This window comes from Aphelocoma coerulescens, chromosome 18 (assembly GCF_041296385.1).
Source record: "Aphelocoma coerulescens isolate FSJ_1873_10779 chromosome 18, UR_Acoe_1.0, whole genome shotgun sequence".
Classification (NCBI taxonomy): domain Eukaryota; kingdom Metazoa; phylum Chordata; class Aves; order Passeriformes; family Corvidae; genus Aphelocoma; species Aphelocoma coerulescens.
In genome coordinates this window covers 2,362,577-2,378,793 of record NC_091031.1, presented here as the reverse complement: position 1 = coordinate 2,378,793, position 16,217 = coordinate 2,362,577, and the positions used below count along the sequence as shown (strand labels likewise).

The 16,217-nt window shown below is 50.4% G+C and overlaps 1 protein-coding gene across 2 annotated transcripts in view; it reads left to right on the top strand.

Moving 5' to 3' along the window:
- Positions 1-13,000, top strand: part of MAP2K6 (mitogen-activated protein kinase kinase 6) — a 53,215-nt gene extending 40,215 nt beyond the window's left edge. For both annotated transcript variants that reach the window (XM_069032906.1, XM_069032905.1), the window contains exon 12: positions 1,942-13,000. In XM_069032906.1, coding sequence (XP_068889007.1) covers positions 1,942-2,019 — 78 coding nt within the window. In that variant the 3' untranslated portion in view covers positions 2,020-13,000. The remainder of the gene's footprint in view (positions 1-1,941) is intronic.
- The last annotated feature ends 3,217 nt before the right edge of the window (positions 13,001-16,217 follow it).

The following is a 16,217-nucleotide window of genomic DNA, read 5'->3' as shown; positions in this document are numbered from 1 at the left end:
GGGGGTATATTATTGAATAAATGCATCTCTATATTTTAAGCAAATTTCTGAACTTTGCCAAATGGCCTTTTATCAAAAAGGGTTCACTGAAGCAGCTCCATCTGCTGCAGCATTAATACCCATTGGCAAGGGAGTGCATTTCTATTGAATTAGGTTCTTGGATCACCTCTGGAGTATCTCAATGCTGTGGTATTTTATGGCTGACATGGATGTTGTGAGGTCCTGTGGTTGAGGGTTGCTGTTTTGTTGGGGTTTTTTCCTCTCTCTTATGGCATTAAGTTGTGGTCCTGGATTGGACTTGTCATTTAGGCCAAGGCTGCTCCCTTGCTTTCCTGTGGAATTGAGGTTTCTCATGGAAAGTATGACTCTGTGCTATCTTGAGCATCAGGAAAACTGATAGGGGTGCTTAATTTCATTTAAAAACCCACTTCCCGAGGTGAAGTGGAGCGTGAAACTACTGCAGGGCCGGTGGTCTGCACATCCCGCCTGGCACGGGGGCTCTGTGCCATGGCCAGGCTCAGGCCTTGCAGAGGGCTTGGCTTCACGGGGACTCAGGGCTGGAGGGCACTGCTGCCACCCCTGGCACACTGGGGGTGCTCCCGGGCTGTGGTAGCTCTGCTTTGGGAGTCACTGCACTGGGATGTGAGAGCAGGGACATCGCACTCGGGTGAGAACAGGCCAGGCCATTGGGGTCACCTCTCGGAGTTATCCAGGACACTTCGATTCCTGTGACTGTCTGGCCTAGGGAGACCTCAAGTTTTGCCTGGATCTTTGCCTCAACCCATTCCAGCCCTGTTTCCCACATAATTGTGCTTCCTCTTCCTTACTGGTGTCTTTGGATCGCTTCCCAGCCACTCAGAGCTGCCTCGTCTTACTCCCTGGATGACTTGCCACTCAAACCCACCTTGAAAAATATCTTTCCTTTGCTCTTCTTCTCCCTCCACTTGGCCACTGCCATTAAACATCATTGAAACAGCCAATGCTCAGGGACTGAGGTGAGGGGCAGCTTGGAAAAACTCTGGAAACACCAAATTATTTTTAAAAACCTGACTTGCAATGAGTGGGTTGGAAATCAAACCCCCAACCTTGTTTAGAGCAGAGATCAGTGTGAGCCCTGCAGGGCCCTGGCTACCTTTTGGTTCTCGCTGACACCCTCCACACAAATAAATCTGATTATCTGCCAGGACAGTGGGTGTCAAACAAGCATTTGGGGGTTTTCAGGTGGGATCTCAGCTTGGTGTGTTGCTGAACCAACCAAACTGAATTGCTGGTGCTGATGGAGAGGGGCTTTTGTTGCTGTCGGGGGGATTTGGTTGTGGTTTTTCTCCTTACACGTATTTTTCCGTTCGTGCTGAAACGCAGGCAGGATTTTCTGGCAGGCTGTCTCCCCATGGCGGTCAGGATGAAGTAGTTAAACACACAAGTGTGGATGGTTTGCAGTCGGGATGGCTTTCCTGTGTGGTGGTTGGGGTGAAGGAGCCACTCCTGCTGCGAGGAGGGGCAGTTCAGGGAAGAAATGAGACTCAGGAGTCACCAGAGGGTAAATAAATACACAGATAAAGCAGGAAGCTGAGGGAAAACCACTGCAGTCAGCAAGGTTTGCACTGCTCCAGTTGGAGCTGGAGCGTGTGGGATGGGTAACCATGGTCTGGGAGATGTTATGGGGCAGATGGAGAGGGTTTTCTAAGGCTTTCCCTTGCCTCCAGAGCTGCCCAGCTCAGCCCTCCCAGCCAGGGCAGGGTTTAGGGGGAATCCAGGAGGCCATCACAACTTCATGGAGCAGCCCTTGGGCTCCCCAACTTGCCTTGGCTGTAAAAGCCCAATATTATGATGCTAAGGGCAAAACCTTCTTCACTGTCTAGAGGATTGTCTGAAAAGCTTTTTGCTCCAGCCCTCAGCATGGTGAATAATAAACTCTGCTGGTTTTTCTCTCTTTCCCAGCAACATCCTTTCTTCACCCTGCACGAATCCAAAGAGACAGACGTCGCCTCTTTTGTCAAGCTCATCCTGGGAGACTGAGAACTGGACTTGTAAAAGAATTGCCCTTCTGTGGACTGGTGGGTGCAGGGGAGGGGCGCGTGGCAGGACTTGTCATGGAAGCACCAACAGAAAGTCGCCGTGTTTTGTTTTGTTTTGTTTTTATTCTGAGAAACCCCCGCCTCGCCCGAGCTTTTTTAAAGGGTTCTTTGGTATCCATAGTGACATAGAACGAGCTGGTTAGTGGAATGAATTTTAATAAGGTTGGTAACCTTAAAACAAAAACAAAACAACAAAGAAAACGCATTTTGAAAGAGTGATTTACATATTTAATGACAGTCGAAGTTCCTCTTCCTAACTCGCTCCTCATCCCCCTTCCCTTCCCCTTGAACCAGAATTTGCTTTGTCATGGTAATAGGTGCTATGGTAGTCATGAAGTTGTATGTAGATTTATATTTTGTCCCTTCCATTATTTTAATATTTATGTTAAGTGCTTGATGGAATAGATTTCTGTTTTATATGAGGATGAGTGCGTGGTGACGATGATGATGATGATGCAAAATGAGGCCACAGCAAGCAGCACTCGTAGAGCTTGGCTGGGGATAAGGTGTCCGAGGAGAGGAGAGAGGAGAGGAGAGCAGAGGAGAAGTGTCTCTGTTGCGGAATATATTTAATGTGCATCATAAAAGGAATTGGTAAGCAAGCCTTGCAGCTCAGCTGCTCGAGCTGTGTCAGGGAGGGAGGCCACGGTGTCCCCTGTGGTCACCTCTTTCCGGACACCACGCTCCGAGTCCGGCTGGCGCTGCCCGGCCTCCAGCTGGGCCAGCTCTGTCCCACCGCCCTGCTCTGCTGGAGAGGGCGGGCTGGGAGCTCTGGGAATTGCTGGGACCGTGTCTGGGACAAGAGGCCTGGAGGGAAGGAGGCTGTCAGAGAAGTTGCACAAAGACAAGAGGAGGCTGCCCTGGTCAGTGCCCACTGCCCAGCAGCGTTGCAGTGCCCGAGGCTCCCTTGGGCTGGGGATGAGCTGCTTTGGGCCTCAAAGGGAGTTCCTCTCTCCTTCTCGGGGTGAGGCAGGATCACAGGATGCACAGCATGACACCTGTGAAAAACGGGATGTTTTAGTGGTGGTTTCCAGAGCTCGTGGCACTGCACTGGCAGCAATCCCTCCGTGCTTGCTCACAGAGTCTGGGAGTGCCAGCGCTCCCAGGAGCCCGTGCTGGCACGTGGATTGGGCTGTGTCCAGCTCCAGCTGGGATGCTGCAGGCAGCCAGGAGCACTGGGCTCTGCCCTGGGCTGCAGGTGGGAGCTGCAGCCTGGGAAACCACACAGGGACCCCACAGCCCATCCCAGCCTGGAGCTCCTTGCTCCTGGCCGGGTCCCTGGGGACAAGCTGCAGGCCAGGGGCAGGAGAAGGGGGCAGGTGAGGTGGGAGAGGAGCTGGAGATCACCCTGCCCTCAGGTCATGGGGCACTGTCTGGAGCCGGGGGCACTGTGCCCTGCGAGTGTTGCCGAGCCTGGCGAGGCCGCTGGCTCCACGTTAATGCAGGTCTGAGCCACGCCTGCCCAGCTGCCTGGCCTGGCCATAAGCTCCTCTGCCTTTGCCTTTGCTCCTTCCCCCAGCCCTGGAACAGAGCCTGCCTGTCTGTTCCAGCTGTCCTGGAGGCTGCACAAGTGCCTCGTGCCCTGCACGCGCTTCCATCCCCACCCCTCGCTTGGGCACAGCCTCTGGGAGCCAGGTCTGAGCAGAAACTCGCCTTGCTCTGCAGTACTGAGCTGTGCAGGACATTGTTCCACCCTGCTCTGCAGTACTGAGCTGTGCAGGACATCGTTCCACCCTGCTCTGCCAGGTTAGCAGCTCCAGACTCTGCTGGCGCAGGTTGGAACAGTCTGAGCAGATTTTGGGAAGCAATCCCATGGAAGGGCTGATGGGGAGGGCAGTGTTCGGAGCAGGGGCTGTGGCAGGGGTGCTGGGGACATGCCAACACTTTGAAGAGGCGCACAAAGACACCGCCAGTGCCTGGGCTGCCACTGTCACTGCACCACAGGGGTGGCTGTGAGCCTGGAATGGTGCAGCTCTGCCCTGGGGCTGGCAGTGACAGAGATAGGAGAGCATTTGTTGGGATTTATTGATCCTTGTGCCCTCAGCTGCAGAGCAGGGGGCTCAGAGAGGGCTTGCAGGAATCAGGGTGTGATTCACGGGCCGTGCAGGCTTTGGGGAGGAGGTTCCCCTTGCTCAGCCCTGTCCCAGGAGCCTGCCCAGCCCTCGGTAGAGGATAAGCTCCGTATCCCGCTCTGTGCCGAGGGGAACCTTTCAGGTTACATTTTGTGGCGGATGAAACACGAGGATGTTTTACTTCACAGTGTAATTTTAAGAGGCCTCGCATGGCTCATGATCTGCCCTCTCATATTCCATGGTGTGTGTATGTGTTTTCTCTCTCTCACTTTCTCAGAGTCACAGAGCTGTTTTGATTGATTGTCCTCAGCTGCAGCTGAAAGTCCAGCCAGCCAGTTTATAGACTTGGTTCCAGCATCAATTCTCGCTTTGAAAAACATGACATTTAAAACCACCCTTTGGTTTTCCTACATATGGATCTGATGCTTTTGTTAAAGATTGTTTTTGCTGCTTTTCCCCTGCAATATAAGTCTCGTTTGGACACCGCATCTCCTTGACCTCAGAGCACCTTCATTTCAGTGCCATTGCAATTGACAGGTTGAATTTATGAGATACTGTCAAAGTTCAGTATTAATAGCAGATATTAATGTCACCAGCGTTTTCCAATAGAAAATTAATGGCAGTGTTGTCTGCAGCTGGTAACCCCCTAAAAGGATTCCTCCATGCCTCCACAAAGGGCTTGCTTTTATGCTCTCTGCTCTTGCACTGCTTGGGCTGCCAGATCCCTTTGTTTTAATGACATGACAATAGGGCACTCAACAAATCACTTCCCTTCCCTGCTCCTTCTCCATGACTTTGTTCCTTTTAAAGTTGTTTGCGTCAGCCCAGAGTAAGTGTGGAGCTGTCTGAGCATGAGGATGGGAAGTGCTGTGAGAGATCCCCAGTGCTGAGGGGAGCTGTGGCAGGGGAGGGCCCATGCAGGGCTGTGGGGCTGTCCCTGCATCCCTCGTGGTGGACACAAAGCTGGGCCTGACCCGGGAATTTCTTAGACAGAAGCCTGAGCTTGGTGGCCTCAGCTCAGGGAGGAGAGCCAGGGACTCCTGTGTGCTTCAAAGCCCTGCAGACCTGCTGGGCTGCAGGATGAAAGTCAGGCTCTTGTCTCTGCTGTTTGATTGTAACCTCTGTGAAGATAAAAAAAGCCTTTGGTCGCTGCTCAGATCTTTGCCTGGCCAGAACACGAGCACAGCCTTGCCTGGGACAGACACAGGCTCTGGGATATGAAACCTTTCCTGGCAGCCTTGCCCCCTGAACAGCAAAGCTTTTGAGGCTTAAGGATTTTCTTCACAAAGGTTTTCTGTGTTCATGCAGCACAGGGCTGTGGGGTTGCCCCAAACTGGGATTTTTAGAGAAGTGGGTCTCAAATGCCATAAACTTGAAAGAACCCCTAAACCAGGGATCAGAGAGAGATCAAAGCTGCTGGGAGCTCAGCACTGAGCTGTGACCTGGACCAGCTGTGGATGGATTTGCAGGGCAGGGAGGGCCTCTCCAACCTGCCACAGGTTATCAGGATGTAGGGAAGAGGCACAGCCCATCCCCAGGGGTCCCCAGGTGTGATGTCCATCCTCTTCTTCCCCCCCCCCCATACAGCTCCTGATGTTCCTGCAATCTGCAGGATGCTGGAGGTCTTGCCCTTGCTGGAGCTGTCACTGGCAGGAAAGGTGTTTTCTGGGTCCCCAAGAGCCCTCTGTTCCCTTAAATCTGAAAGGGCAGTTGGAGGGCATTTTCTGGTTGCTCTTTTTAACCACCAGGTTCATGCTGCTGCACTGGGTGCAATGCCCACCTTTCCTGGAGTTGTTCCAGGTGTACAAACCTTGACACAGATATCTCTGTACTGTATTTCTGTGTTTCCCTGACTTTTGTTGAGTTTACTGGTGACAAAGAGGCAACTCTGACCTGTTAAAGAGGTGGAACATCATTTCTGGAGGCAGGTGTGTGACGGAGGAGGCAGTTGGTGGGTCCCTACTTGGAAAAATCCCTAAAAAAAGATCTGCAATTGATCTCCCTGTTGTTCAGCAGGTGCTGCCAGGGGCCAAGGGCATGCACAGCCCCAGCTGGGATTTCTCCATGCTTGCTGCCAGCCAAGGGTGTACCTGCACGTTTCCCTTCTTCCCTACAAGTTCTGGAAGAGGAAATCCTGCTTGGTCAAACATTGCTTTAGTGGCTGGTCTGATGTAGTTCGGACAAGGTTCCCACCACCTCCCTCGTTTAATAGACCTCTTTTTTATTCAAAACAACCCTCAAACTCCTCTCTCAGAAAATCCAGCCAAGATGCTCTTTTTCCTCCTCCCCCCCTTTTCCATCTTGTTCCTCTTAGAGGAACTCTGGGAACCTCTTGGTGCTTTCACTCTTTCACATGCCAAAGATTGCTGCATCCCCCTTAGTTACGCTCCTGCCAAACCAGATCTTCTAGTCTTGCCTCAAAAATCATCCACTTCCCCGCTCCTTGGGGTTCCTTTTGTTGCAGTTGCTTTTTCATTGAATTTCCTCGTGTTTATTGACATGTCTATTGTTGAGCTTCCTGGACACATGCAGCTCTCTTTTTGGGATACAGGGAAAGACAAACAGTTGCCTTCACTTCTCTGCCCCTGCTGTTGGGGAAAGACTGTCAGTGGTGTGATTTCTACAGATGGGATGGGTCTCATGTAGAGCTGGGGTCATGGAGGGTGTAAACTGGCACTGCTCCACTGGCTTGGCTGGAATGAGGCCAGTTTTGTCCAGCTGAGAATCTGTCCTTGATGTCCAAACAGTTATTACACACTAATAAAGATTAATGATTGTAAATCCCCACGGATTAGACATAAAATGGCAAGTTTTGCTCATTAATCTTTATTGCCATGTTATAGTTGTTGATGTTAGAGGTCCTCTCTCTGCTCTGGACATGCCCAGAGGTGGGGGCTGAGCCTGGGGAGATGAAGGGTGGACAAAACACACCAGATGTCCACAGGTTTTACGCTCTGTGTCCTCCCCCCAGGTTCCTGGTTTCCTTGAAAGCCCTTAACCAGCAGCAGAGGATGAATCCCAGAGCTTTATCTGCTCCTCTGGCCTCTGCCTGGGCTATAAAACCCAGATTGTTTCTGGTGAGAAGGGATCAGATCTCCTCATTAATATTTCAGCTCAGCCTCTGCTGGAGCAGATGGAGAATGTGAAATTTGCTGTGTGCTCTGCAGAGCTGGGAGATTCCCCCCTGGACCATGGCTGGAGGAGTGGCAGCTCTGCTGAAGGCTGAAAGGACTCTGCTCCTTCACATAACCCCACTCCATAAAAACAGTGGGTTTTGTCAATAAATAGGGCCAGAAAAAGCTGCATCTCAGTTCTGGGGTGTTTGCAGATGCATGAACACAGCCAGGAGCTGCTGGTGCTGGTGCTGCAGGCACAAAGGTCCATTGCTGGATAGATGAAAAGGACTCTGAGAGTGCAGTGAACTTTATGGCACAGGGACAAAACGAGTCCTCTGCTGGGCAGCTGGTGTCAGTCCACCCTGCCAGGGAGGGTCTGAAGCATCAAGAGAGGCAGGACACAGCCACAGGTCCATCGAGGGCACAGCCTGAGAGCAGCCTGGTTGCCCTTTCCCTCCCCACATCTTCCTTCAGGCCCGGGTTTGTGGGCAGTGGGTCCCAGGTTGCCACTGCATCCCCAGTTCCAGCAAGGGGGGGAAAATCTAAATCCCAAAGAAACCCACGGGGAAAAACCTGCAAGTGAACAAAGATGTGTTGCTGCTGTGTGGCCTTAAACGATGGGAAAAGCCTGGGAGAGGCCTCTGCAGCTGAGAGAGAAGAGGGGAAGCATTTAAGGTGGTCTCTGACCAGCTTAATGCTGGAAATACCCAATTTACAGCCCACCAGGAGGAAGGAATTCGCCAGGGGTCCGCACAGCCGGCGGTGCCGTTCCCCTGGGAGCAGTTGGGGCAGGATGTTTGTGAGGTGGCTCCTTCAGAGCAGCCCTGGGATGCTGGAGAGCTCTTGGCCTCCGTGGACACCTCATTCCAGGCACCTTCGTGGTTGGATTTGCATGTCTGGGACTTTATTGGCAGCCAGCAGGAAGGGGAAGGAGCCTCCATGCGGCTGTCCATGGAGTGCTTTGGGAGAGGAAGGAGCTGCCTGTCCTCCCCAGTCCCTGCTCCCTAATCCCACAGCTGGGGATTAGCTAAACCAGCCACCCTGCAGGTCTCCAGCCCAAGCAAGACTTTGTCCCTTCGTTGTCCGTTCCATTAAAAATCCCTCTGGGAAAGCCAAGCAGCTCCGGAGCTGCAGCAGCCCTGCTCCAAGGTGGCTCAGCCCAGCCAGCAGCCAGGATGGGCCACAGTCCCTTCCTCGAGAGGCTCTTGGTTTTTAGAGGATGGGGCGAGAGTCCAGCGGCCGCAAGGTTCCGTGGGGACAAGCCGGGAAAAGCTTGGAAGGGCCTGAAGTGCACTGGAAGTGGAGATGGAAATCTCAAAAGATCAGACGTCTTTCGGCGATTTCCAAAGCTGTCTGGTTTTAGCCAGACCTGAAAACCCTTCCTAGAAGTTTTATTGCAGGGTATTTTGATCTGTTACTTTCGCTTTTGGGCTTAGCTAAATCCAGGAAACTCGGAATAGTGTAATTTTTGAATAAAGACTAAACACACCCCAAGTACTCCTGAAGCGATCAGGAAAGCTGCTGCTTGGTTTATCTTCCAGGAATAATTCAGGCCAGCTCAGGGTTTAACTCAGTCTGGTTTTGCCCCTAGATAATGATTCTTTTGGAGGAAATAAAGAGAGCAGACCATGGTTTTTCCAAAAGGCCGTGACCCATCACGCACCGAACCGTTCCAGGAGGTGGATGGATATAAATGCTCCAGTGAGAGGGGCCAGTGTCTGGTGGCTGGAAGAGCAGCCTGGAGTATCCAGGACCTCCAAAAACTCACATGGACACGGTTTCCCCAGGAACTGTGTGACAGAGGTATTGGGATCTGCCACATCTGGGATTTTTCCCTCTAGGAGAGAACTTCCAGTCATCTCGAAGTGTCCCGGAACACCCAAAACCCCTCACCATTTGTGTGGGGTGTTTTTCAAGGTGGATACTCTGAAAAGTCAGGAAGGGCCAGGTGTCCTTGATTTGCACAGCCAGAGTGAAGAAATGTGGATAAAGTGCCTCGTGAGAGCCAAAAAAGGGTGTGTTTATAGATAAATCCCAGTCTCTGTCACAGCTGTTGAGCCAGGATCAAATTTTCCCAAATCCAGGCCCAGCTGCAGAGCTCTCCATCCATATTTAGCCCAAATTTAGTCCCAAGTCCTGCATAAACACCTGCAGCATGGACTCTGCCTTCTGGGGGGCTTCTGGCAGGTTGGGGCTCAAAATACATCCCCCAAACCCAGGATTTGGCTCCGAATATTCCCTTTAAAATCCATGTGTAAAGTGAATTTCCAGGGCTCGGCCGCCGTTTTTATTTTGGTGAATCGAGTGGTTTGTGCTTGGTGAGAGCTGTCCCTGTGCCAGGGGCTGCTGGAAATAGTCACAACATACAAAATAGCTGGAATTCTGCATATTTTAGTAGCAATACAACAAGGGGAAGCTGCTAAATGAAGCTTCTTGTAAGCTGGAAATGTGTTGGAGTAAAATTTGTCGTTTCTTGTAGGAAAAAAACCAAACCAAACCAACTGTCTAAAATTGTCCAAAATCTTCAGTTTAAGGAATTACAGTTTTATTGGCAAAGCTCCATGTTTAGCATCAATAGATGGGATTTCTAGACTTTCTGTCTTAAGGTGTGAAATCTGCTTTTTCTCGAGATGGTGGGAAATCTGTAACAAGGATATTTCTACATCATTTTGGCTAGGAAAAAAAAACTCCAAACACCAAAATATGAGCAAAAAATGGAAAAGCACCCAGTTCCCAGTGGTCTCTGGTGTTGAAGAGAGTGCAGGCAAAGCACCTGAAGATGTTAGGAAGGAGAAGACTTCCCACCCTGCTGTGATGCAAGTCCTTATTTTACTTTATTTTTAGCATGTTTTTTTTTTTTACAGTAACATCATTTGGTTTCTAACTGTGAAAGTCTCTGCTTTTCCACACACGTGGAAGGCTGATTATTCTTTCTCATGTTCTTCTTATTTATTATTTATCCTTTTCTGGTACTATCCAAGAGGTGCTGCAGGTATCTCCCAGCCTGCCCTCGAGCCATGTGGAACCCCTGTGGTATCGATACTCCTGACAGCTGGGATGGCAGTAGACAGCTAATTACGATTTTAAATTATATTTATAGCAATTTAGATTAATTTTTTTTAGTGTCCTGGTTTGCTCTAGAATTAGGGATGGGGATAAGGAATCTTGGTTTAAAAAATTGTAATTTTTTGATTTTTCTTTTAACATCTTGGAGGCTTCTGAAGAAACCTGCTCATCTTTAAGGTTTTTAGTAGGAGAAGCACGAGGTGGGTTTCAGTTATTCCTTTGAGAGGGGATTGAGTAGCACCAGTTTAGCTGATAAAATGCTCTGTGTCACATCATTAAAATCGCCCGAATTCTGACAAAGCAACCACTTCCCACCTGAAAATTAAAATCTGGTTGGTGGCAAACTTGGTTTGTCCAAGGCTCATGCCAGGCTTCTCTCTGTCAAATTTCCATGGAGTTTGCTGGAGCCACTGGGGTGGTCAGGATTGCCCAAGGCAGGGCTGGGGGACAGCCGAGTGTCACCTCTGGGGATGCAGGACACGTGTCCTGCAGAAAGGATGGAGCAACTCATGAGCAGCTTCTTGCTCTGTAGGGCATGCTGAGGGGAATCCCGTAAGTGTGGGAGAGAGTCAGGACTGGAGGCTCAAAACCCATCGGGTTTTGTTCTTTTTATTCCCTTTCTCCCCTTGGAAAGGTGCTTCCAAAGCCTCCCCAGCCTTTCTGATAAAGAGTAATAGAATCACTGAACCACAGAGACATTCAGGGTGGAATAGGCCTTTAAAATCATCGAGTTAACCAAAACCCCAGCACTGCCAAGGCCACCACTAACCCATGTCCCCAAGTGCCACATCCACACATTTTAAACCCCTCCAGGACGGTGACTCAAGCCCTTCCCTGGGCAGCCTGGGCGCTGTGGTGCAGCTGTTTCCAGACAGCTCGCGCTGCTTCTCTGGTTTGTTTTCTCTCCCCTATGTATAAGAAACATTGGGTAGCAGAATGTGGAATTGATTAGAAGTTCATAAAGCAGGGACCTCAGAAGGATGTGGGTATAAATGCTTTTCAGGCATCCGAGGTGAACTTTAAATGGAGCTTTGGCCTTCATTCGCTTTCTGCTTTTCAAAAACCATTTATGAGAAAGTGGAGCTGTCAAAGCCGTGCATGAACTTTGCCTTCTTGCAAATAACTTGTCTCAAAGTAAATTGTCCAAATGCACAAGAAACTTGTCTCAAAGTAAATCCAGTAGCTCTACAAAGCTGGAATTTTGTGCATTAGAGGGTGTGTGTGGTGTGTGTGTGTGTGTGAGCACGTGTTGTGCTTGGGGGGGTGCAAGGAGTGACTTGACCATTTTGCAGATTTAAAAAAACACAATGCAAGTGCTTTTTCAAAAAAGAAAAAAAGGCAGCGTAAAATATTTATTTCTTGGCAGAAGTACATCAGACCACATCTCCCATCCTTCTCTTAATTGCTTGGTGTTTGTTTGTGTTGTCTCAGGCTTTGCTGGTTTCCTCCGCAGGGCTCTGTGCTGCTCGCAGCCTGTCACCTCACACAACCCCGCTCGCAGCCAGGGCACGGGGCAGCTCCAGCTCCTCAGGAGAGCCCCCGGGGTGCCATCAGTGCAGCAAAGGCAGAGGTGGTGTTGGATTAAAGGCAGGGCACTGCAGTGTGGGTGATTTTCAGTTTTTATCCTTGTCGAGGGAACTCTTTCCTTTGTGAGAATCAAAACCGCCACATCCTAAGGCAGGACCCCGAATCACAGCCTTGGGGAGGGTGTGTTGGCCAGACAGAGCAGGCTTGGAGAGTGTTACTGAAAAGGAAAGAGGTGCTGACATTGGTGTGAGGTGGCACTGGGATGGTTGTCAGTCTCCCTCTGGGCTTTGCCCAGGGTTTGGAGCTGCCCCGTGCAGGATGGACGCTCTGAGCTCCTGTTCCAGCCAGGTGCAGACACTGCCAGGTTCCATCAGTCAGATGCTGCCAAGGTCACAGGGTTCTCCCTGTGCTCCAGAGTCCTTCCGTGGTCACCTGGCAGCCCACCTGTCCAGCTGCACATCCCCTCCCTCTGGCTCCATCTGCAGCCCTTCCCTGTGTTGTCTCCTCGTGCTCTGGAGGTGAGCAGGAGTAGGAGAGTGACAGCAGGACCACGTGTGTAACGTTTGAGAGGCTTTTAGTTGATGTTGTTTTAATGAGATGCTTTTAGGTCCATGCTGCACTGGTATTCTTTAACCTTCACTGCCACAGATTCTTTCTCCCCACCTTCTTCACTTAAATCAGATTGGCAAAATACGTTTGACTTGGAAAAAAACCCCAAAACAACCCCAAACCCTGCTGATGGGATAAGTTAATCCTCTTCACTGCGCTTTGATTTGATTTCTCAGGATACCCAGAGGTTTTTCACTGCTGCTGAGAGGGGACAGGACACCTTTTTGGAAACTTCAACCACTGTAACAGTTTTCCAGATGTGCGTGTGCGTGTGTGTGTGTGTAGCCCGGCACTGTGCGTGCGTGTGTTCTGCTGAATATTGTGTGCATCTCTGAAATGCTTCAAACAACTGCCTGGAAGTCAAAAACCAACCACCTCTTTCCAGTCATATGTTTGCCGTGACTTTTCATAACCACACTTGAAACTAGTGGTCTTGGATGGAAATATTCAAAGAGCAGGGCATCTTTATAGCAATGGTATGTCAGTCGAATTACGGAAAATGTACACAAAAATAAATAAATGAAATTTAAAAGGAACATTCTCTCAGCCTACCTGTGTTTCCCTCAGTGGAAGTGCTACCAGTTGTGTCGGGACACGCTTCGGGCAGCTTCTGCCAGTCCTATGGGAGGTTTTTAGGGATCATCTTACTCCCAACAGCTTATCGTACATTACTGAAAACTCAGGAATGCTCAAGCTGCTCGACAGGGATAATTGTCAGCCCTGCTGCCGCTGGTTTTCCTTTCCCTGCTCGGGCTGGCGGGAGCAGGCGCAGCCACATCCCGTCCAGCCCACATCAAAGGCCCGGCCCGGCTCCGCCGCCGCGCTGGAGGGACGGGAGCAGCGGCTTCCTGCCCCCACCCTCCCCAAGCCAGCTTTAACAGGGGTTCCAGGGGACACGGCCCCGTGCCCAGCATCAGTTTGGGGTGCAGCTCTCGGGGCTGGGCTCTGCTGGGGTCGGAGGCTCGGCACCTCCCGGCGATGTGGCCGAGGGGCTTTGGTGCAGCTGCGGGCTGCAGAGCAGATGTGCTGCTTTGCTCTGTGATTCCCCAGCTGCCGCACCCAGCCCCGGATCCCCTGGCAGCCCCGTCGCTGTTATCTGCAGCGAAGCTTTTCTCAAAGGGTGACTCTCAGGCCGTGCAAGGCCAGTGTTCACCCTGGATTTGTTGGCTGAGCCAAAGCGCTTTGCTGGAGTGAAGTGTGCTGGGCTGGCCATGCTGAAACATGAATCGCTGCTTCCCTCCTCCTCGTGTAAATAAAATTACCCTGCCATTTATGTTAGAACTGCTGAAAACAATATCCCGGCTCCCTCTGCTGATCCTGCAGTCCCGGCAAGGCGAGAGCACTGGCTGCAGAGCTGAGGTGCTGCACAGTGAACTCCAGAGAAGCAGCCTGGTTAGCAAAAGAACTTTGAGGGGCACAGCTTTTAAACCATGCTGAGCTTTGTAATGCAATTATTTGGGTTGAAAATGGCAGATCCTGTTCCCTCTGCCTCCCCTGCCTGTTTCATGTATGAAATTGTGAAGTAATTCCTGCGTTGTCCCACCTAATGTCACATGGAAGTGATGAAGAGAACAGGGGAAGTTGAAGTGTGAGGAAAACCAATGTTTATCACCTGGAAGGAGCACAGAAGCCTGGGCTGAACGCTTTGGGATTGCAGCAGGAACGTTACCCAGCAGCGGGAATGCCGGTGATGCTGAGATTGCCATAAAAATGTTGGAAGGGAAGAGTTGCAAGAGGCACAGACCCATTTCTGAGAATCCTAAACTGAACAGCTGCTGAAGTTCTCCCTGCGCTGCGTGTGCGTGTGTGTTCTGTTTAAAAGGAAGAAATTAAGAGCCATACTTTTATTTTATCAAATCAAATTACCCCTGTATGCTCAGAATATTTATGCACCAGTGCTTTTTTTCTTTTATTAGGGCTTTATCTCACTGTAATCAATTCCAAATACAAACCTATTTTTATCGCCGTAATGCAGCAGTAATTTATAAGATGTAGACGGAACGCACACGAGATGCCAAAAGCAATTTTATGGAGCCTCTTTTGTTGTCATCTACAATGCATCAGCTCTTGCCTTCAGCCTCCCATCAATTTTAAAAGCCCCAAGACGAAAAGAAAAAAAAAATAAATAAAAAGGAGCAAGTACAGCGAAGCAGCTGCCAAGGCCTGGAACAGCCTGAGATCCGTGTGCACCTTTGGGATGGAGGTTGATTGAACGCGGCACAATAATGAAAACCGTGCTGAGCTTTGTAATGCAATTATTTGGGTTGAAAATGGCAGATCCTGTTTTCTCTGCCTCCTCTGCCTGTTTCATGTATGAAACTAGGAAGGGATTCCTGCGTTATCCCAACGAACATCATGTGGAAGTGGGGAAGAGAACAGGGGAAGTTGAGGTGTGAGGAAAAGAAGATGGGAACTTGGGGTCCTCGGGGCTGAACAGAACTGCCCTTCTTCATAGTGTCCTTTCTCCTCTCATTTGGGAGCCCTCCTGGACGGGCAGTAATATTGGCTTCCAAAATGCAAATATGCTGGATGAAGCATTCCAAAATCCCAATTTTTACACCAACCAGCTGCCTTTGAGCACTCACTCCTTCCACCAAGCTCTCGTGGCCCTGAGGGGCACCTGCAACAGGAGCACCCATTGGTGTCCATGGTTGGGCTTCGAGCCTTTCCAGTCAAGATCTTGCCAGTCAGACATGGCTGCTGCTCTCCCATATTTTCCCAGTGTTATCACTCCAACACACTTCTGTTCTAGTTCTGGCTGTCTGGTGCTGGAAGTGCTTGGAGTGATGTTGAAATCAATATAATTGTGATTAGACAAGTGGGAGTGCTTTCTGACTGCCAGAGGGCAGGCTGAGATGGGATATTGGGAAGAAATCCTTCCCTAGGAGTGTGGGCAGGCCCTGGCACAGGTTCCCAGAGCAGCTGTGGCTGCCCCTGGATCCCTGGCAGTGTCCAAGGCCAGGTTGGACAGGGCTTGGAGCAGCCTGGGACAGTGGAAGGTGTCCCTGGACTGGATGATCTTTAAGATCCCTTCCAACGCAAGCCATTCTGTGAGGCCATAAATCCATAAAGACCTTGCAAAGGTTTTGAAGGACACACTGCACCTAGAGGTGATGCAGTTCGTTGATGTTAAGGACACAGATGTTTCATTCTGTTTCATTTGCTTGCTGAATCCTACTAAGAGACAATTGGAAGTAGCTTCAGACTAAAAGCACATCCCGTTTAACACCCAGTGATTGCTTTTAAGGCATGCACAGAAAGTGGTCTCTTTCAATAGGCTTCTATTAACCACAGGTACCGAAAATAAATGCAGGAACATTACAGAACGCTGACAAATTATTAATGGCAAACACTACCAAGCCACCTTTGTTGTTCGCCTCCCCCTTTCATATCGGAGGGCTTTTGGGAAATAACAATCAAAGCAGTCCCTCCTGGAGGAATCATTACTAAAGCATTTTGCATGCAGATTACTTCAGGCCTCAGCACCGCGACTCTCGGCTGGGTCAGGAGAGGAAGGCCAAGATTTGCTGATTGAGATCAGATGGCTGGTGGCGAGAAGGAATCTAGATGACTTAACTGGAGGGATTAAACTCAAGTCTTTTGGCTTCCACTTGGCTGTTTTATAAACTGCACAGTTGGGCCGCGTTCTCCTCGGCGTGTGTGCGATGCGAGTGGGGCGGCTCGGGGCACCAGCCAGTCCCTCGGTGCTGGCAGGGCAGCCCTGCTGGGTGAGAAAGGCAAAGGCAGTG